The 22,483-nt window shown below is 34.3% G+C and overlaps 3 protein-coding genes across 3 annotated transcripts; 1 reads left to right on the plus strand and 2 right to left on the minus strand.

Moving 5' to 3' along the window:
- Positions 1 to 13,465: 13,465 nt before the first annotated feature.
- On the minus strand, positions 13,466 to 15,134 carry LOC104725847 (ubiquitin-conjugating enzyme E2 10). Its single transcript, XM_010444585.3, has 5 exons — positions 15,051 to 15,134; positions 14,833 to 14,916; positions 14,394 to 14,521; positions 14,157 to 14,261; positions 13,466 to 13,891 (listed from the first exon to the last, which is right to left on the minus strand). Exons 2-5 carry the CDS (start codon positions 14,900 to 14,902, stop codon positions 13,748 to 13,750), a joined length of 447 nt encoding a protein of 148 aa, XP_010442887.2. The 5' UTR covers positions 14,903 to 14,916; positions 15,051 to 15,134; the 3' UTR covers positions 13,466 to 13,747.
- A 168-nt stretch (positions 15,135 to 15,302) lies between these two features.
- Positions 15,303 to 17,395, plus strand: LOC104725848 (uncharacterized). Its single transcript, XM_010444586.3, has 4 exons — positions 15,303 to 15,867; positions 16,054 to 16,372; positions 16,925 to 16,983; positions 17,079 to 17,395. The coding sequence occupies exons 1-4, from the start codon at positions 15,636 to 15,638 to the stop codon at positions 17,108 to 17,110; spliced, it is 642 nt and encodes a 213-aa protein (XP_010442888.1). The 5' UTR covers positions 15,303 to 15,635; the 3' UTR covers positions 17,111 to 17,395.
- A 115-nt stretch (positions 17,396 to 17,510) lies between these two features.
- Positions 17,511 to 19,689, minus strand: LOC104725849 (putative inactive receptor kinase At5g53320). The gene is made up of 2 exons (XM_010444588.3): positions 18,277 to 19,689; positions 17,511 to 18,136 (listed from the first exon to the last, which is right to left on the minus strand). Exons 1-2 carry the CDS (start codon positions 19,466 to 19,468, stop codon positions 17,511 to 17,513), a joined length of 1,818 nt encoding a protein of 605 aa, XP_010442890.2. The 5' UTR covers positions 19,469 to 19,689.
- Between the last annotated feature and the right edge of the window lie 2,794 nt (positions 19,690 to 22,483).

Raw genomic sequence — 22,483 nt, forward strand, 5'->3', positions numbered from 1 at the left:
ACAGAGTTAATAGATTGAAATTTTGATATCCAAAACTGTAAGTCTTGAGGGAAAGTCAAGTCTAATTAATACACATAGTAATATAACGGAATAACATATAATCTCTCGCATAAATAATATTTTTCAAAAATTTTCTCGGTTACTAATATTTTCTATATAAAAATTTCATGAATTTTTAGAACATCGAAAAATTATCTACACTTTTGAAGATCTGACCATATATTATTGCCATGTACTTGCATATTTGTTACCACTGATAAGTTTTGAAAAAAAAACAAAAAAAAAAAATTATCTATCACCATCATTGCATTGCAGGTTCCTTTACTGGATCAACATATATATAATAGCTTGACTATATATATATGTATATCTTTCCTAGTGAAATTTTTTCATATTTCGTATCCATTATTTATGGTTGTGTGGACTAATCTGCAGCTACGAATCAATTATAAATATAATAGTATATGTTGATGTGGTTTGTCATCTAATAGTTTGTAATGATATTACCAGTCAACTGCCATAACCAAAATTCAAATTCGAGAAAAAAAAAAACCTCGAGAGCATTATAGACTATAAAAGGGTCATCGACCCTACACCAATTTCTTTGATGAAGTGTTAGTAGCGATTAAAACACTACTTATGATTCAAAAGTTCCGGTAAATTCCATATCAAATAAATAAACAAAAAGGAAAAGCTGGTAAACATATTTATAAATTTACTTTTAACTTAGTAAAACATCATTTAAAAGTAAACAAAAAAGAGACCTAAAAAAATTTATAATTAATATATTTTTTTGGTACATCTAATCCTAAATCTATAACGGTGATTCCACAGTATTTTCAGATTTAATTCTTAGTTAAAAAGATATACATATATATATCTTTAATGGTAAAACCGTAAAAAAAAATTATAATTTAGATCTCTCATGATAGTAGTCCCTTTTCTCGAAAGTAAATATTCCAATATAAAGGAAAACGATCAGTACTCCTTTTTCTACTTTCTCATTTTACATTTCACTATTCAGAATATATTTGTTGCAACTTAAGAATAAACTTGTTATCATCAGAACTTTGTATGTAGCATATTCTGACTATATAAGAAAAAAAAAATAACATACTCATAGAATTGTAGGAGTAGGACACAGCATAAAGAAGAAGAGAAACAAAAAAAATATATATAGAAGAATGAAAAAAAGGGACGTAGGCAATATTGAAGCATGCACGTGGACCCAAAAATCTAAAGAGTAAGATAGCTTTGACCACTTCATAGATTACTGCTGTGTCACTGTGTGTAGTAGGTTGTAACGCATCACTCACACACGTCCCCTTTTGTTTTTTTTGTTTTTTTTTTCTTCCAAATTTCCCCTTTTAATTTTATTATAATGTGTCATATCAGTTTTTTTTAACACTATTCCGTGTAACGAAAAACAATACTGTTCTTTTTGCAATCTTTCTAATTTTTTTTTTGTGTGTTTATTGTAAATTTTTTTTTTTAATATAAACTTCCGATTGAATATCTGTAAAATTTGAATTGTAGGTAAACAAAGTAAATCATCAATTTATGTGTTTTTTTTTGTTTTTTTTTAAAAAAGGGCTTTCTAATCAATTTATGTTTTTTGTGTTTTTTTTTGCTGTCACAAAAAAAAAAGTTTAAAATTTGTTTTTATCTTCATCGGCGTTGAGTGTGACACTTTGATACATCGCTTTCGATGTGAAAATCTTCAAATATAAGGGATCACATTAGTTCTTTATTTTTTTTTTCGGTATTGACATTCGTTAACCAATAATTGCATGTTTTGCCTCAAATTTTTAAACTAAATGAAAACAACATTTTCTATTACGATTGTTCTTAATTTTTTTAAATGTATCAACAAGAAAATGAATTAATTGCTGATTCTATGCTAAGACAAATTGACATCACACTTGGAAACATAGCAAGCAGATAAAGAGAATCAACCGCGCCTGGCCTCGCCATCCAACCTCCAACATATGTGGTTTGTTGGATGATCCTCATAGATAGATAGGAAACTCTCAAACCAACTCGTAAACCCTAACTGATTGCTCTTCCATAGTTATTGATTGACTCGCTCTAACAAGTTGCAATGGCATCGATTAAAAAAATTGTCGTAATGAGAGATAAAAAAAAGTGACGAGCTTCATTTCAAAATTTATATGACGAAAAATACCAATATATCAAACCAAAAAGTCGAAGTGCATGTTATTGGTGTCTTAATTATATTAACTTTTGACGAACGATTTTGCTTAAATTTAATTTTAATGAATATAATGTAAAGGAATCGAACTTACTTGTCAACTACTTGTCCAAGTCAGTAAAATACTTAGATCGAAGCACAGTGCCACTTGTTGGTTCGAATTCGCCTACTTGTCACATTTATTTCATATATAAATCCTCCATAATATTCAGGTTGAAGTTTCATATTTTAGGTTAACTAAATGGAAAAAAAAAACATAATGAAAAAACAAAAAACAAAAAAATGAGGCGCGTGGGTACGCGTGAGGGGAAGAAAAAATGTTGAAGATCCAATGTGAGGAAGAGAGAGACATGAAGAATCCTTTGGATTGGCAAAGACAAACCCCAAGGTTTAGTGCAGTGTTCTCCTCCATTGAGCCAAGTGACCCAATAATCCCAGTTTACATTTATAATTTAAATGATTATAAACGTATTTATGTGTGTCGATTATAACGACAATTAAGTAAATACAAGGAAACTTAGACAAACTGAATCTTGATTGGCCTTCATCGATAAACACAAAGTTATACGTATACTTAAGATTAATTTGTTTCATGTGTAATCACGTTTTCCAACCATATGATTAATAAGTTATACTATACTAGTAATTAGTAATAACGTTACATTCGAAAAATTCATTAAATCTCTCACCTGCCCATTAATCTTTTTCGTATGCTAATAATGGATCCTACCTTCTTTTTACTATAGAGATTGTTTCTTACACGGTATTATAGAAAGAACAAAAAAACCGATGAAAGAATTGATTTCAAGAATAATGCAAAGGTAATTAAAGGTCCAGTCATAATTAATGTAAACATCCACTTGGTGTTCGGTAAAATTAGTCAAGACTAGAGAATATAATTCATTGCTCATCAAGTCCAAGATCCTCAAAGATTCTTCCGGATTATATGCATTGTAAACATATATTTTACATACTCATTGATATACTATACGTACATGCATGTATACGTAATAAACATATAGTTTTTTTTCTCAATAATTAGCGAATAGTATAATAAAAAAATAAAAGAATGAAAAACCTGAAAAATCATTCGATCAGATTATTTTCAGATGCTTCTATTATTGGGTTGAAAATATCGTCCAAGTAGTACGACGACACTTCCGAAGAAAAATGTAAAAGTCACCGCAAAATAGTTTAGTGTATGACTTCTTCAAATTATATAAGCCTGGAAGTGATAATAATAGTACTATCACAGATAAAACGTTTTCTTTTAAAATTTTGGAGACCATTTCATAATCAAGATTCTTAAACGTAAGGGTTATTGATTTCAGCACCAAAGTTGTTTTGTCTCAAAAAACGGTGATTAGAATCTTTTTCGAATAAATAAAGTGATCAATAATTTTTAACCGCGACTTGCATCGTATCTGAATTATTAAAACTTATTACTGCATAGGCCAAGTAGTTCCATTATTTACCATAACGTAAAAAAATTATTTTGATCAGAATATTTAACACGGTGTTATAGTGATTATCAAGGCCAGCTCAAAATCCAATAATTTAAATATTATTATATCATATTTATACGTGAATCCTTTTTGATAAAAAAAAACAGATTGGGTGCTAAAAATATCGATTAATTTTGTTGGGAATCATGTGCTGCAACATAAGTGAGCCTCTCCTACAAGATGCTCCTCGATTCAATGTGATTGTACTAGTGTTGTTAGTGTCAAATAAGAGGTTGGCCCCCATCCGGTTTCGTTAAAATATATCCTAATATATATGAAAACAAAACCAACCTTTGATTCAAAATTTATTAGTTTTACAACTTTTCTATAAAGAAAAATTCCAGAACCAAAGTTTAATTAAATTCCTTTTTCACATATTTACAGTATTTTTCAGAAAATAAGTATGAGAAACCCAAAGTAAAAGTAAATTCAGTTCTATTCTAGCTTTATATATTAGCAGCTCACTTAGAAAAGGAGGGACGTTTTTAATTAGTGACCAAACCTATATACATTCACATTTCACAATATAACGTATATGGTTGACATTTAGTTTACTACATATGCGTGATGGCTCGTATATATTATTATAAAAACATTGACATTTAAAATCGATAGTTTTAAGAATATTTGGCGGATGATTGATCAAGAAATATTGTTCAAATTCAAGAACAGGTGAATGGAAATTGACATACATATAAATGACGATACGCTGCCAGCAATTTTATGCGAAAATGACTCGTTGGGGATGATCTCTTGGTTCACCACTTCACCGTGGAAGCAATGGGGTCCATTGGGAGAATGGAACGTTAAAACTGTGAACATATCGATAAGTAAGGCAAATGGATGAATAATTTCTAGAATGGATGTTCCTTCACAGTTCACATGCATGTCCATTAGTGTATTCGAGACGTTCCATTCTCACGATACTCGTCTCCGCATCACAATGGTTCTAACCGAATTTTATGGAGCCATTCTCATTGGAGACTGGAGAATATATCTTCGAACTATTATTTTCCTTTTATTTTTACTGCTAAAACAAACTTTATCGAATACACTGCTATAATTAAGTCTCATTGCATTTTCTCATTGCTTCCTTCATAAAACTCTTAAACAGGGATAAAATATGGCAATTGAAATGACACTGCATGGATTAAAGTTTTACTAGTATTAGTTTTGACTAGTTGAGCAAAACCAATTAAAGACGTTAGACGTATGACGTATCATAAAATGAGATTGCACATACCACATGTCGAGACCGCAAGGATCAAGCTAAAGAATATCCTGTTTTTAATTGATAAAACCTTAATGAATCACAGAGGCTAAATCATTTTTGTTTGAAATCGTGTTTAGCACGATCTATCTGCCACAGTGCCTTGTGTCATCTGATGAAATCGTTAAGATATATAGGACGTAAACTGTGGTTCTACACTGCAACATGTCATCAGAAAATTTCAGTACTCACCCATCTTTTCTCTATATATTTTTCTTTTTTAATAGTTTATCAATTCCTTGAATATTAAGAACTAAAGTGTATTAATTGTGCTGTAATAATTCCTTGACAATTATTCACATTAATTAACAACAAAGTATCATTTTTACTATGTTTTTACAAAAACAAAGCATAGCTACGTATTTGTGATTAAAAATATTATATTGAAATTAAAAACTATGCTTAACAAGAAAACCAAAAAGTTATTAAATGATATTTAAATTGACACGGAAAAATGTAGACGGAAATACTTATATATATATGCAGTTCTTATTACCCTTCGATTATACAAGAAAACACAAAAACAAAAAATACCTTCCATAAAAATAAAATAAAGACTTTTACCAAAAAGAGAAGAAAATAAGAACTTTAGTGACATTAAATTAGCTTTTTGTAAAATATTTGGATGATTGATCAAATAATTTAGCTGTTTCGTGTGGGTTCTTTTTGCCTATGTAAGCGACCCGCTTCGAGTGACAAATGTACTTGTAAATACAAATGTATTATGTAATATGCTAAGTTTTCTAACTGTTATAGCTAATCATAAATATAATAGTATCCATATACGTGTACATATGTGGTTGTATAAATTTAAAACCGTGATTTCAAATACACTACAATTTATGTAACGGAGATATTTATAAGTAAACAAAAATAAAACTAAGGACAAAGATCCATTCTAGAAAGAAGGGCCACGTTTCAAAACACAGAAGCTTTATCACCATTAATTATGTAAGTATAAATGTATAATTATGTAAAATAAGTGCATGTACGTTGGTAAATGTGTAGACCGTAATCAAAAGCATAAGCACGAACTTTGATGGGCAAATATAAAGACTAGAGAAAGACACACCTTGTTATTTGTCATGACTGTATTAATATCAGTAAAATAACATTCACAATATATGTATTAGTAGGAATCGATCACTTTATACATCGATACATTGTAAGGGGATATTCGAAGAAAAGGTGATTAACAGTTTATCTCTACAGTTTTTATCATCAGGTAAACTCCGATAAATTACACACTCGCTCACATAGTAAAGATTTAAGCTATATAAGTTTTGGTCTTGATCCAAATTATATATGTATCACATACAAATAACGTAACTGATGATGATAAAGGACATACATATTATTTTTTAAAAAAAGATCAATGAGTCTAATCTATTTAACATTTAGTTCGTGAGGAAAACTAAGAAGTAATAAAACTACCATTATACTGCATGTTTTTGGTACCTGATATCTAAATTCAGTTGAAATATTATTTTATAAATACATATATAAACATCATTTTTTTCCAAATATCTAAGTTCACTCTCAATACTCTTTCTTCGCAAGAACATTACTTCTTAGGAAGGAAAACACTCGTCAGTACTGGTATTATAGTCATGTAATATCTTATATATGGGCATCTTAATATTCTATAAACTCTTAATATATATTTTCTTAATTAAACATTAAATATTCTTCGATACCATAACTATTTTTTCTTCAGGATAGGTTTATCGATTTCGACGGATCAAAAATGAGGGTTCCATAATCCGCTAAAACCTAAAATATATATTTTTTACACGAATCATAATATTAGAGAATTAAAATATACCTTTTATATATAAGAAACAAACCAGATATCTTATAGTAGTATACGATAATATTTCATCAGATAATACAATTTGTATTCTATCACGTTTAGTTATGACATTATTATACATGATGAGTGATAACCACATATATGTGTGTAATATATATACCATCGGTGGTGCCCGGTTGAAACGGTATTAAAATGCTGAGTGAGTGATTTTATCAAAGTAATTAAGATAGTCTTGTTTTCACTAAAGTTTTTTTTTCAGATATATAGAACTGTAAAAAATATACTACTTTTAAGTTTTAACATATTTAAAAAAACGTCAGAGTGTCGAGTTTTCCAAGGTTAATAAGTAGAGAATGTGTGTAAATATGTTTCTTGGAGAAGAAGTAAGATGATGGTTATAGTAAAGTAGCACTCAAGTCATTCTCAATGACAGTCTTGGTTTAGAAGCAAGCGATGTTGGTCCTTATAATGTTTATGTACTTTTATGCCTTTCACTAACTTATTACTGTAACTTCTTACACAGCTCCCGTAATAAAGCATCATTATCGTATGTATAAGCTTCATTATATTAGTTGATTATCTTAATTTATCTTCGTGGATATACTATCATATATTCTTCTTTTCAGGTGGCTCTATAAAAAGTATGATATATATATATATATATATACACACAACTAATATATATTCGATAAAAGTTCTGATGTATATCAAATATATATAGGCGTCATTGGTATGAAAAATGGAAGTATTACATATACTTAAATTAGTCATCAATAATTAGGTCATAATTTTTAAAAAATTTCATTATCTTAAGATTAGTAATTTTAATGTGTAAATATTAATGTTTTTTTTTACATGAATTGAGTATAATATTTAGTTATAATTTATTCTTCTTCTCTTTCACATTTCAGTTTTTTATGCAGATTAAAAATATTATTTCCAACAAAAATACAATATTATTTTGGTAAGATGCAACTAAATTTATTTATTTAATTTTAATTATAAAATATAAAGGTAAACAAAGATATAAAAAAAATTATAAAATTTCTGAAGAGAAAAAATGTAGAATTAGATATCGAACCAACTTAACTTTATTAATTCACAAACTAGAGTATTTATACAAGAGACTCTCCACAAACAATAGACTCAGGAAAAACAGACGGGTTGGAGCTAGTAGCATGTGCAACAATAGCCTGACCACGTCCGCGACCACCGACATTGGAAGAAGACCCACGACCTCTTCCTTGTCCGCCAGAGCCACGACCAGCAGTGCTCTTCTCAGCCCTCTCCGTCCACCAATCCGGAAACCCGACGAGCTGCCAACAATCTCGTTTCTCATGACCACTCCGACCACAATGAGAACAAGAATGAGATTTACCCATGATAGAGTTTGTTGTACCGCCACTAGAAGTATCAGAACGAGCCAAAAACCCAATTGCTTCTTCTCGTTGTTCACGAAGACGAGTAGAAGACAACCGTTGTTCCTCTCGTATGACTCTGCTATACACTTCACCAAGAAAAGGAAGAGGATCCATGGCAATGAGAGTAGCACAAAAACCCCCAAATCTGGATTCATCAAGTCCCAAAAAAATTGGTGAATCTTCTCTTCCTCTCTTTCTTTCACAGGTGCAGATGTAGCTCCACATGTTCACAAACCACACGAACACACTGTGAGAGGTTTGTAAATTTGGTATTCCTCCCACAAAGTGGACAACTTGCCGTAGTAATCAACGACTGTTTGTCCCTCTTGTCAACAAGCATTGAGCTGACTCTTGAGTTGATGAACACTAACCTTGTTGCCAACTGAAAAACGTTGCTTCAAGTCCAACCAAAGTTGATGAGCGTTCGCGATAAAGGTAACTGTCGATTTCACCTTTGATTCACTCGAAGTCATGATTCAACCGACGATCATAGAATTCACCGTCAACCAATTCTCCAAATTGGGATCGTCACCAGCTGGTTTAGGAATCGACCCATTGATGAAACCAAGCTTACGTTTGGCTTGGAGTGCGTTCAACATCTCCGTTGCCCATTCGTTATAATTTTCACCGTTTAAAAACACCGACGAGATCATGGAACCAGGATTGTCGGAGCTGGACAAGGTGTAAGGAGACACCACCGGAGTCACCGACCGTGGAGAATCATCCTTCTTTGTTGCAGAAGAACTATCTTCTACGGAAGACATGTTTACTTGTCACGCAAGAAACAAATTTTGAACGAAGAACAAAGAGAAAATCGAAACTATCGATTAAAATAAAAATTTAGAGAAATTTTTGTGATCTTTGCTCTGATACCATGTAAAATTAGATATCGAACCAACTTAATTTTATTAATTCCCAAACTAGAGTATTTATACAAGAGATTCTCCACAAACGATAGACTCGAGACCACGAAAATATCAGACTAGAAGACCTTATCAATAGAAGAAGATAAATACGACACAAGATACAAGTTTATCCGCAATAAAAAAATGAAAAACTTTCATAATTTGAAGTGGAGATAATAATATAATCGACCCATGTGAATTTTGATCAAAAAGATAATTATTTTGAGTGGAAACTGAGCATATTTATTTTAGATGTCTCTTATAAGTTATACCAGTAGAAAATATCGAGAATAATACTTTGGAATGTCTAAAAGGGGCATCAAGCATGAAACTAACCGTAAAACACTATTAATTAGAACAGTACTGTATCACAGTCACAGCTTAGTAGTAACTACAGTATTTTGTTGACTTGACAGAGTCAGTCCATACTCCATAATAGTTACACGTGCGACAACTTCGCATTTCTCTCCACTGACGGTTTCGATTCTGCCACGTCTGATCTTTCTGACATAGCCGGACCGTGGGATCATAAAAAAAAACTGCATGTTGGGTCTTTGAAAAAACTAAAGCATTGGTCATTCACTTATACCAGGAGCCGAATCCGAAATATGATGATATCATTGAGTTCCAAATTTCTAATGATCTAAAACTAAGGAATTGGGTACTAAAAATCTACATGAATCAGTAACTAATTAATTAGCAATGCACTATTGCACTAGCGTCTCATTCTGAGCATAAACTTTGTATAGGACCTCATCAGTAAATGCATAAATAAATTGCTGTTTTTTTTTTCTTGCTGTTTTTTTCTCTTTTTGGGGTTTTAATAGTTTTATTGTCATATTTATCCGCACAACAACAACAAAAAAACTTAAAAAATTGTTTTTCAACAGCAAGATTTTCATTTGTGTGGGAAAGTTGTTAGATCACTACGGAATTGGTGAATCAATTCATTAAATTTGTATTCGCTGATTTTGAAAAAGCCCTAATTATAGGAGAATTATTGTTAAATCATCTTCTTTTGTTTGCCTTTAAACATGCAAGCCACATAATAAACTTAAGCTATATAATATTGAAAGTGATAGTTTAACTATAATTTATCCGGGAAACTGTTCTAACAATCTTTAACGCGAAATTTGGCTAAAACGTTTTGACCTTTATAGCTTTTATATCGACATAACGGTATATAACAATTTAATAGTCTATAGACTATTAATTTATTATCGGTTACCAATTTCCATGATATCTTTTTCAATATAGTTAAATTATCATATCAAAATCAACTTTATGTAATTTTCTCATTAGACATAAGTATATATTAATAACAGCCTAAAACCTTATCATTTTGACAACAAGCTTTTGCACGATAACATGTTTTACAAAATGTTTCCGTGCGTGTGCTGGTTCTTTGCCGGTGTTAGCATAATTTGAGTAATTAAAAATGAGACACCAGCCATTAGAAAAATATGAGTAATAATTTCAAAACAATTTTTTTTTTCTTTCACAACGGTTCTTTTAATTTGACATTTAACCTTCAACAAGTAACTTTACTTAACAAATGCATTGATTAACATTAACTAACCGTCATTAATGACATTAATTAGTGGAGGCCACCAAGCTTACGATTCTGTGTTTCACTAGAAACAAAAAGGGAGATTAGTGTGAGACGTACTGTCTAAATCTCAGGCTGTTATGTTCTTCTTTTCAGACTTAATTATATGATTAAACCAAATTTCTAACATGGTTATTTTAATAAAACCTGGTTTTCAGGACCATGCTCTTCTGGGCACGACCTCTCGTTCTTAACATTAAGAAATGTTTTTAGTTTCTAAGTTATGGAGACTTTGGACATAGATTTATCATTAGTCTAATCACTGACACGTGTAGTTGTCATTCTTATATACATAATATATTACTTTGTATGGGTTTCAACTTTCGAATAAAAGGTTTTGCATGTTCGCAACAATTAAATAATCTTATACAAAATTCGATTGTCATACAGAATAGTAAAAAAAAAAAAAACTTATGGTTAGATTCTTTACAAAACGTAATATATATTGTAAGTGATACATCTTTGAAGTTGTCGTGTAAGAGACTCGAATTTGAGCCTTTTTCTTAAAAGCTGATTTTTAAAGTTAATAATAAAACTATTTTCTGTATTTTGGTATTCAAAAGAGATTTTAAGGTGTGGGTTGATAATTAATATTAAATTCACCATTTACTCAAACATTTTATTTCCGCACAAAACTAATCACTAGTGGGAATTAAACAGTACAAGATGTTTTCTTTTTGGTTCCTTCGAGTGACATTGTAAGAATTTTTGAAAACGGAATGGTGTGAGTATATTAGTTTATTACTATGAAGTATAATTAGCAAATGAAGAATTATTAAGTGAAGACAAAATTATTCAATGCAACTGTAATGAAACCTCAAGGGGAAGAAAGACCGTATGTGGTTCTGCTATTACCATGTGGCTGCGAGTGGTCCATCATACGTCGAAATGAGACTTGCAAAGAAAATAATAAAAATCAAAGTTTTGAGATAGTGCTTGAGTAGTGGAAACAATAAAAACCAGTTTACGTATAGACCTCGAAAGAAGCCTCGGTAAGCCCAACTGAAACATATATATAAAACGTATTGGTGATTCAAGAGAAATAAACGTAAACTAACAAAAGAAAAAGAACAAGCAAATTTACAAAGATTACAAATTGAAAAAGCTTACACTACTAACAAAAAAGAAAACAAGCAAATTACAAAGGTTCCAAAGACAATGTGCCAAAGCTGAAAAAGGCTTATCTTCTAACGAAAAGAACAACGTTAACTTTTGGGGGAGTTTTGCTAAAATAGTACATTACCTTTTTTATTATTATGTAAAAGCAAGTTATTTATTTTTCGATATTTTTGTCATGGAAAATCTTATAAATTGACATATATGTTTTGTTCACATGCGACCTTTTTTTTTTTTTTTTTTTTTTTTTAATTGGTGAGTACCATATCATCATGAGTTCGTAATGATGGCAAACAGAAGAACCTTGTTGAAATTCTCAAAAATTAATGAAAGACTCTAAAATTATCTGATTTGATAGAACAAATTTCTGGAAATTTTCACATATGTTTTCAGTTTTTTAGAAATTTGTTTTTTTTTTCAGAAAATTATGCATGCATAACCATATTAAATTAATAAAAAAATGTTACAAAAACATATACAATAAAATAAAATAAAACTTTAATAGATTTGATCGGATACGTCTATATATTAATCATAAAAGTTTACAAATGCTTTTGAATAAGCAAATCTTTAAACGAAAGAGGAGGATATATAAATTTGTTTGTATAACAAACTAGTATTGAGGTAATTTGGCCAATTTGATTACAATTTTGTTTACTGCACTGCTTACTAGTTTTAGCATTTTTTTAGGACAGAAGAAACCGAATAGGGAAGTTAATGCAGCCGACGTTTTTGACGAATTATTATTTTTGTAATGTCTCTTTAACCGTGCATTATTAAACTTATTTACAATTATTACTTAGCATCTCTGGAACATGGAACACTGATTTTATTTTATTGCTTTCAATGGACACCAATCTAGAGTGTCGTAGCCTACTTACTGTTGATAGATATCTAAACCAAATCGATTGTCCCTGTAGTTTGTTAGTATTTTGTTATATATAAGAACTAAATAGAAATTTCTTCTTCGATACATAAGTCGATGTTTCGGTCCTTTCATGGGAACTTTCATCTTATAGTAAGTGGTGGGGGAGAAGATATGATACTTTTTAGCTTGGAGGAATGATGGATGTGAGGCCCATCAAAGCCCATTTACAAGGAAGCAAAGTCGAAGAACTATAGGTCAACCACAGAACCAACAAAGAAGCTATAAAGAGGGGAAGCTTTGATTGTAAGCAACCATAAACCAAACTCCACGATCATATAGATGAGGAGATTAGGATCTGGACCAGCACTTTAGAAGAAGAGGACAACCCCACTTGGAGCCTTGATTTTGGAGGGTGAGAGCAAGGGTCTTTCAGTTCAATTACATGTTATTTTCGTTGAACTCATATAATGTTAATGATGTTCTTTACATGAGTAAAAGCCTAAAAGGATTGTGAGTATGGTTGTTGCATCACCATTTGAATTCGAGCAAGTGCTGTTAGTGGGGCTATATAAACAACAAAAATCGTTGATTGTGAAGCAGAGAGTGCTGTGAACAAGTGCGCAGTGCAGCAAGTTAGAGAATGCGTAAAAACATTTTCATTAACGAGAAGAGAACATAAACACACTGAACAATGATTTCATCAGAAGATCAAAGTCATGTACCCACTGCAAATTTGAAGCCTATGATAGTCAAATAAATTGAACAAATCTTTAGCTCAACTCATCACACAACATAAACATAATTTCACCACAAGACGAAACACTAGAAGATTTTCAGATTCTAGTTTCACAAAGACGGATGTTTTTTTTTGGCTTTGTTTAAAACAGAACCCAATTGATTTGGTCCTGTTTTCAGAAAGTTAAAAGGAGGACACAAGAGAGAGATGTCTATTGAATCATTCATACATAGAAAATTAAGGCAGATTTTTTCATAAAGAGATAATTTAGTAGGCGGGATTTTCCTTTTTTTTAGCCCATGGCATACTTCTGAGTCCAGCTCCGTGCAGTTGACTCGTACTTGTTCTTGTCGGTCTTGTACATATGAGCTATCTCGGGCACCAAAGGATCATCCGGGTTTGGATCAGTTAACAAAGAACAGATCGATAACAGCACCTGTTGTTCATTGCAAAGTTAAGTAGTTAGAAATGGAAACAACCTTTTTCATCCTCAAATGAGTCTTAGCTAAATGACTTCACAGCTAAAATTCTCAAGCAAAAGAGAGACAAGACAATTGAAAACAACCATTTTTCATCAACAGGAGTCAAAAGCTTAATGAAGACAGCACAATGTTATTCACTTCAAATGGGAATAGAGCAGTGAAAACAAGTTTTGATAAGAGGGGATTATAATGTTTACAGAAAGCAAGACAAAACCGAACCTTGGAAATGGTGAGTGCAGGACTCCACTGCTCCTTCAAGATGTCGAGGCAAATGCTACCGTTGCTGTTAATGTTGGGATGGAACACCTTGGTCCTAAAGGCCACCTATAGATTTCATCAAACCATACAAACGAACAATGAGATAATGACACAAACCACAACAAAGAACAAAATAAAATAAAAAAAAAACACATAAAACCAGACTTTAATAGCAATTCTCAAAACATTCGGAATCACCTTAGGAGGCTTGAAAGGGTAATCCGGAGGGAAATGGATGGTTACAAGGAAAACACCTCCAGCGTAAGGACTCTCTGAAGGACCCATTATCGTTGCCTGCCAATGAAACATGTCTTCAGCAACTGGACCTGTAACACAAAAAACAAAACAAAAAAAAAAAAACTCAAACATCATCCCTATACAAACAAACAAAGAAGAGATCAGGCTTATATCTTCACACGTATGAGTTGACACACACAGATCCCAGAAATTCACACAACGAAAACAAGTTTGGAGACTCAGAATCATAAGATCTAACATGAAACAAGATAATACCAAGCACTTTTAGCTAGAGATCGGTACAAAACAACACAAATCCAAACGAATCCAAGCACAAGCACGTCCCAAAAAAAAAACCCGATCTATCAACACCAGCTCAGATTAAACACAAAAGAGGTACCTGCGCTACATGACGTAGGTGGATCCTTTTGCAGATCCTTCAATTCCTTCAAGATCCGCTTCGACGCCATATCCAAACAAAAACCTAAGACAATTTCAAGAAAAATAAAAAAAAAATCAAAACAAAGATTCTAAACGGATCAGAGAAGCTACTACAAATCCGTGAGAATTATAAAACGATATAGATCTAAGAGCTAAGGGAGATAAAAAAAAAAAAACCTTATGAGATTTTTCGCGTAATCGGACTGGCGAGGTTTTCGCCTTTTTCTTCTCGTATTAGGGAGAAGAAGAACCAAAGACTTTGGGGGAAAGAGAAGCCAAAAAAAAAAAAAAAAGAGAGAGATGGTGGTGGACGCTAGAGGAGGAGGAAGAGAATTATTATTCTCTGTGCTCACGTCCACGATATATACTTTTCTTTTGACTAGTTGGGGACTCAGCTTTAAAACGACGCGGCCGTTCTTATAAACAAATGATAACATCAAGTGGCATGCGAAACGTCGTCGTTTGGAATAAAGTCATATTAAACGGCTGAGATCTTGTGTTTAAAATTCAAAGAGAAAACAAATCAAGTGGCATTCAAAAAAAATCTAACGGCTGAGACCTTATATTTAAATTTTGAAATCAACGTGGCATCGAAACGCGTCGCTGCGGTAAAATCAAATAATCAAACGGTTGAGATCTTATCTTTTGATTTAGACGAATCGTTTGAAGACACGTCGTCTCTCTCTCTCTCTCTCTTACTTTTTGAGATGAATCTGAAGTGAACCGATTCCGATTTCGAGTCATCGTCGCCGTGAGTGAGGGATGGACCGGTCTAAGGTACAAAGACGGCCGAAGTACGATGGCGACGAATCTCCGCCGCCTGATTTTGATGGCGGAGATGAAGATCATGGTGCGGGTGATGTAGACGGAGGAGATCAGACGCCTTTCGCTGGTGGTAAAGTAAGGAGGAAAGCGTCTCGCTTTAGAGAGCACCGTGGTGATTATCTCCACGTCTCTACGCGTCCTGGATTGATGCGTATTCTGGAGAAACAAGGTTTGCCTTTTTTTGATTTGATATCTTCGTTGATTTTGATCAATTCAGCTGCTGGTTTGGTCCTTTATCTCCTGTAATCGGATCTAGTCGATTGTATTTTGATTCTTATGTGATTGTTGTTTGAAGTTGCAATGTGGTTTGTGAATTTTGTGTGATGAGAAGGTGATTTATGATTTGTTGTTATAGGTGATACGTCGATTCTATTTGCTGATAAAGTTTTGAAGTTCACCGGCTCGGGGAAGATGAAGAGGCGTATTTTTATCCTCACTGACTTTGCTATCTATCTAATTGATCCCGAGACTGAAGCTATGACCAGGAGAATAGCCCTGGCAGCAGTAGAGAAGATGTGTTTGAGCAAATTGAGCGATAACTTCTTTGCTATCATTATCCCCACGGAATATGATCTATTCATGGCCAGCACTCGAAAGACTGAACTTGTTCAGGTTATGGTAGATGTGACTAAAAGTGCATCTGACTATGAACTTGAAGTGCTTCTTTCTAACAGGTAACTGGATCCCATTTTTGTTGTTGTCCCTCTGTTCTTCATATGAATATTTAACCGTGTTTTATTTGTCTCTTCTTAGAATGCACATAAGTCCTTTGTTTTTTTTAATCTCATTTCCTGATAAATTGGAAATACAGCTCTTGTCTTACTGAGAACAACTGTTGTGGGTCGTTTTAGTCTCTAAGATTTAGTGAGCTCTTGTTTCTTATGTGACTTTGCTATTAGTGGTCAGAAGATCCTCTTTTATGGAACAAAATAAAGATTGAACACTCTTAGGGGATAACTACTGAAATTAGTACTTCAAATTATACATGATTACAACTAATACCTCTAGTTAGAGCTGAAAACTTCAGAAGGTTAGCAAAGGGTAATTTTACATATTGTGAGAGGACACATGACAGGTCCCAGTTTTGGTATAAACTTTCTAAATGGATATCACATAGTCCGTATAAACATGTTGTATATCTCTGTTATAGTAAAACTCAGCTTTTGATTATGTGTGTGTAGTTTGTGTTTTATGCTGATAATTGTTTCCTCTTCTGTTCATTCCAGATTTGAGTACAATGCTTCTGCCTCATTAGTAAAGGAAGTTTCATTTCAGGAATCTGAAGGTTTGAAGGACAAATATTCTGAAATTTTGTTTTTTGAATCTATCTAAGTTTGTGCATGTTTCGTTTGCTCATCAAGCACTACTACTCCTTTTCAGGGGGTATCAAGACCAAATTTTTGTGGAAGTGACTATCTCAACTTTCCTCGTTGTTCATAAACTTTGGAGGGAGTCCACTAGTAAGACCTGTTTCGACTTTGGAATGTGAATGGATTCTTTCCTGTTGGCTACTAAAAGCTGAAATCAGGGCGGTATGTGTTGTTTATTATATTTTGTTTCGTCTTGTTTTCTGTTCTTCACTACAAAAAACTATGTACTTTTTTATATGGAGTTTGTTATCTAAATTAATGTGTGAATTGAGTTCCTTTTCTGGTCTTTCTTGAGAGTGACTGATCAATATATACATCATTCACTAACCCCATTTTTTTTTTTTGTTAAGCTAGGTAGCTTTATGCCTTTTTTCATTGACTGAACTGAAAAATTGAAATCCTTTTCTGAACAAATACATAAAGGAAAGATGAATAGTCTTTCTCACAGTATATACGGCGATCCTGATAGACTTCCAATTGGAGTTGTTGTTGCGCATGTGGAAACCTCTGATCTGTATCCGCTGGCTAGTTTTTCTGGTCTTATTTCTTCCACCATTCTCACTACCTCAATCATATTTGGTCTCTTTTCTGGTAATCTCGCTGTGCAAACCATACCAACCTGCAGCATCTCCACCATCTCTTCCTCTACTTGGGTACACCTCAGTAGCTCCTCATCAAACACCTCTCCGGTCCATTCTTCTCTAACCACGGAGTTCACCCACCTCACCAGGTTTGCTACTTCTGATTTTCCTGTTAGTACCTCAAATATCAAAATCCCGAAACTATACACATCCGACGGTTGGGTCCCCTTTCTTGTGTCCGTTATCTCTGGTGCTCGATAGCCAACTGTATGCCGGGGTAGCGAATGCATCAGTGTGGCCATTCCTGCTCCAGAGATACAGCCATATCCTTTTGCATTGAGGAAAATGTTTGAGGATTTAATGTTCCCGTGGACTAGTTTGCCTCCGCTTTGTGAGTGGATATGAGCTACTCCTCTTGCTGTGCCATACACCATATTCAGTCTAGTTTCCCATTCTAGAGGTTTCCGTTCCCTAAGACCTCTCTGACCTGAATAGTGAAAACACATATCGATGCACACATAGACTAACTTAGTTTTGTAAGATATATATGCTAAGGGATACTCATACAGTAGACTAACTTAGCCACCTATGCATTAGTAAATTCAAATAGTGACAATATCAACGTACCGTGTAGTAATGTGGAAAGACTTCCATGTTCGTAGTAATCATAAACCACAAGCTTCTCATCCTTAGAGTAGAAATATCCTCTTAAAGTGGCAACATTCTCATGCTTGATGTTGCCAATATTTTCGATTTGCTGCTCGAATTCCCGCTGAGGCACACTCACTTCCTTGATCCTTTTCACAACAATGGTCGCTGAGTCCTCGAGATCAACCTTGTAGGTTGTCCCAAATGGACCTTTCCCTAAAACTTCTGCAGAAGCTCTCAACAAGTCTTCTAAGTCAAAGACAAGATTCTTCCCTTCGAAAAACACAATCTTGTTATCTCCTTCACCCACGTTTGGATCTGAATCCTTCCTCCTCTTGCTCGGTTTTTCCTTTGTAGATCTTCTTTGCTCTTCTCTGTTATGGATGATTACCAATAAGATAGCAAGCAGAGCTAGTATCGCAAAACATGCGCTTAATGCTATGCCAAGAATTGCATGGTTGTGATGTTTCGTGTGTTTCCTTAATGATGAATGAACAGGCACCAGCTTTTTGGAGGAAACTTTGTTTCCGACAAATGCTGAGAGTGGAAATCTCTGCAATGACTCAGGTATGGTTCCTGTCAGATTGTTGTGAGCTAAGTCGAGCAGCTTCAGACCCGGAATACGGAGATTAGGAATCTCACCTGAAAACTTGTTATTCGCAAGACTCAGAGAGTGTAATCGAGTTAGCTTCTCAATCGAAGATGGTACACTACCATCAAACTTATTATTAGAGAGATCAAGAACTTGTAGATGCTCCCAAGAAGAGAAAACAGAAGGCAAAGGACCAGAAAACTCGTTGAAGTCGAGTTTAAGCTCGGTCAAGTTCTTCAAAGCTTGTAAACTTGGAGGAAAACGTCCAGAGATGTTGTTAGAACTGAGAATAAGAAACCGAAGATTGGTTAACCTGGCTATGGTGCTTAACTCGATATGCCCCCGTAGACCCGTGGATGCTAAATGAAGTGCAACGACACTGGAATGATCGGAGTTGCAGGTAACACCGGCCCATTCGGTACATATAGAAAGTTTTGGTGACCAGTTTAGTGAATGAGAGTGATTGACGTTGTTAACGAACTGAAGAAGAGCGTGTTTAGCTTCTTTTATCGTCTCTGCTTCTGTGTTACAGATGTTGAACATTACTCCGACGAGTATTAAAACAACTTGAGTCTTCATTTCCCCGGAAAATATTCAGTGTTTGTTGTTCTTTGGGTGGTGGAGAACAGAAAAAACTGGTTCAAGGGTAAAGTGACAACCTTATAATAATGGATGAAGGAAGTGAGTTTATATAATAAGTTTACAATTATTGACTTTGAGGTGTAATAAGATATAAACAATAGGTGTAATTTTTATTTAATCTGTGTAGTATTATATAACGAGAGTGGGTTGCTTTAGGTTAATGTTAGGTTCGGCGAGTTGTTGACTTGACGCCTAACAACTCTGTTTTTGTTTTTGTTTTGTTTTTTTTTTTGCTGAGAAAATCACGGTGAAAGGAACTCAAAATTTTCAAACTTTTGTTACTTTTTTTTGGTTTGGAGTTTTCCACATTAGATTTCAACCTTTGAACAATTGATTTTGGTGGTGTAACCTAAGTCGTGTTTTTTAACAGTTGAAATTACAAAAAGAGAGTATCATGGCTCATGCTAATTGCCTAGTATCTCTCTTTATCCACCCACCCCCACACACAAACTCGAGAAAAGAATCTTTGAGAATATGAGATAATACAATAAACTTCGCAATCAAACACAAACTTCTTCGATTCAATACCAAACAATGAATAATCAATCCAATGTTCATCAGAAACACAAAATCGAAATAGTCAGCTCTCTAGATGAGAGAAACCCAGCCAAAAACAGAGAGATTGTTTTTTTTTGTTTTTTTAGAGAATTTTTACAAATGATTCAATATGAAAATGAGAAAGGAGCCAGCTAAATATCTTCTAACGGCCACATCCAAATCCGCTTCTCTTCTCTTGCCACGCGTCCTTCTCTGATACGCTTTTATTCAAATGACCCTTTCACACGTGAGAGCCACACGCTTGGTTCTGTAACACATCTCCCCCCTTCAACAGAACCTTGACCACAAGGTTTAAGCATCAAACTCCGAAAATCTCCTCTGAAGATAAAAAAAACTTCCAAGTTGCCTCCTCCTCTGGTTCATGAACCCACTGAACCAAGACTTTAGTCACAGCATGGCCCTGGCGATTCACCATCTTCCTCTCAAGAATCTTTGTCGGTTCCTTCCTAAACACATCAGGCATCACAGTAGGCAATTGAGTTGTAGTAGAAACGTTATCTACTAATACCCTGAGCTGCGAAATATGGAAAACAAGGTGAATTTGAGACGAGGAGGGTAACTCCAGACGATAAGCAACTGCACCACATCGATCCAAAATTTTATACGGTCCATAGTACTTCGGAGCTAGCTTCTGATTCGCTCTCACGACCACCGAATTCTGGCGATATGGTTGTAACTTCACATAAACAAAATCACCAATTGAAAACTCACGCTCCGTACACCTGCGATCCGCCATTTGTTTCATACGATGTTGTGCTCGTAAAAGATGAAACTTGAGCAGCATCAACATATTCTCCCTCTCCTGCAAGGATCTCGCCACCACATCAACTTTCGACTCTCCCGGCAAATAAGGTAAGTGAATTGGAGGAGCCTAACCATACAAAATCTCAAAAGGTGTCATTTGGCTCGATGTGTGATAGTCAGTGTTATACCAATATTCTGCCAAAGCAAGCCATTTACTCCACAAGTGCAGTTGATCATGACACATGCACCTCAAGTATCCTTCGAGACATCTATTCACCACTTCTGTCTGACCATCACTCTGAGGATGATAAACGCTTGACATTTGGAGAGTCACACCCTGCAATGTAAAGAACTCTCGCCAAAATTCGCTTGTAAAAACAGTGTCTCTGTCACTGACAATAGAAGTAGGACACCCATGGAGCTTGAAAACATTGTCCAAATAAGCTTGAGCTACTGATAATGCACTGTAAGGATGAGCCAAAGAAATAAAATGGGCAGCTTTACTCAAACGATCCACCACCACCATGATTACCGATTTCCCAGCAGAAACAGGTAACCCTTCAATAAAATCTATAGACACTTCACTCCAAACTGCATATGGTATTGGTAATGGTTGAAGCAAGGCAAGATACGCAGCATTATCACTCTTACACTGCTGGCAAGTTGCAAAACTTCGAATATAAGCTTGAATATCCTTAACCATACATTTCCAGTAAAAAAGGCCCTTGACACGCTGATGAGTCACCTCCCTACCAGAATGTCCTCCCACTCCAGAACAATGAAGCCACTATAAGATAGTATCCTTCAAGGTAGCATCAGAAAGAATCACAATTTTGCTCTTCCTACGCAAAACATTTTGACTCCAAGAGTAATTCCTCTTAGCCGCCGGATCTTTCTTAAGCTCTTCTATAATAGCCTTTAGAACCGCATCTGAATCATATCCAGCTTGAATCATCTTCATCAAGTCACACTCCATAACAGACATTGACATATGCAACACCTCTGATCCGTCCACTCGAGACAAAGCATCCGCTACTAGATTCTCTTTACCCTCCTTATACTGAATCTCGTAGTCAAATTCAAGCAATTTCGGTAGCCATTGTTGTTGAATCGGAGTGTTCAACCTCTGCTCTAGCAAATACTTGAGACTCCTCTGATCAGTTTTAATAATAATATGACCAGATAACAAGTAATGCCTCCACTTCCTGACAGGAAATATAACAGCCAACAATTCTTTCTCATAAATCGACAAGTGAAGTTGTTTTCCCTTTAACTGCCTGCTTATATACGCCAATGAATGCCCTTCTTGCATCAACACAGCACCGATACCATGGCCACAAACATCAGCCTCCACAATGAATTGCTTGTTAAATAAAGGTAAAGATAGTATTGGAGCCTGGCATAACGCAAGTTTAAGATGCTTAAAAGCTTGTTGTGCCTCCTTAGACCAAGTAAAAGAATCCGTACGAGTTAGTGCATGAAGAGGTCGAGCAATGGTTCCAAAGTTCTTCACAAACCGGCGATAGTAGCCAGCTAACCCCAGGAATCCTCGCAACTACTTAAGAGTTTTCGGTACAGGCCACTCCTGCACTGCCTTAACCTTGATCAGATCAGTAGATATACCCTCTGCACTAATGAAATGCCCCAAAT

The sequence above is a fragment of the Camelina sativa genome, chromosome 11 (assembly GCF_030686135.1).
Source record: "Camelina sativa cultivar CO46 ecotype springtype chromosome 11, ASM3068613v1".
NCBI lineage: Eukaryota > Viridiplantae > Streptophyta > Magnoliopsida > Brassicales > Brassicaceae > Camelina > Camelina sativa.

Bases quoted from the DNA above. Each gene is read 5' to 3' on its own strand.
- LOC104725849 (XM_010444588.3), bottom strand. From the start codon at position 19,468: ATGAAGACTCAAGTTGTTTTAATACTCGTCGGAGTAATGTTCAACATC. The intron at 18,137-18,276 runs GTACGTTGATAT...TTCACTATTCAG, and splicing joins TCTTTCCACATTACTACACG to GTCAGAGAGGTCTTAGGGAA.
- LOC104725847 (XM_010444585.3), bottom strand. From the start codon at position 14,902: ATGGCGTCGAAGCGGATCTTGAAGGAATTGAAGGATCTGCAAAAGGAT. The intron at 14,262-14,393 runs GTGATTCCGAAT...TGAAATCTATAG, and splicing joins ACCCTTTCAAGCCTCCTAAG to GTGGCCTTTAGGACCAAGGT. The intron at 13,892-14,156 runs GTTCGGTTTTGT...AATGAACAACAG, and splicing joins CTGCACTCACCATTTCCAAG to GTGCTGTTATCGATCTGTTC.
- LOC104725848 (XM_010444586.3), top strand. From the start codon at position 15,636: ATGGACCGGTCTAAGGTACAAAGACGGCCGAAGTACGATGGCGACGAA. The intron at 15,868-16,053 runs GTTTGCCTTTTT...TTGTTGTTATAG, and splicing joins GCGTATTCTGGAGAAACAAG to GTGATACGTCGATTCTATTT. The intron at 16,984-17,078 runs GTTTGAAGGACA...ACTCCTTTTCAG, and splicing joins TTCATTTCAGGAATCTGAAG to GGGGTATCAAGACCAAATTT.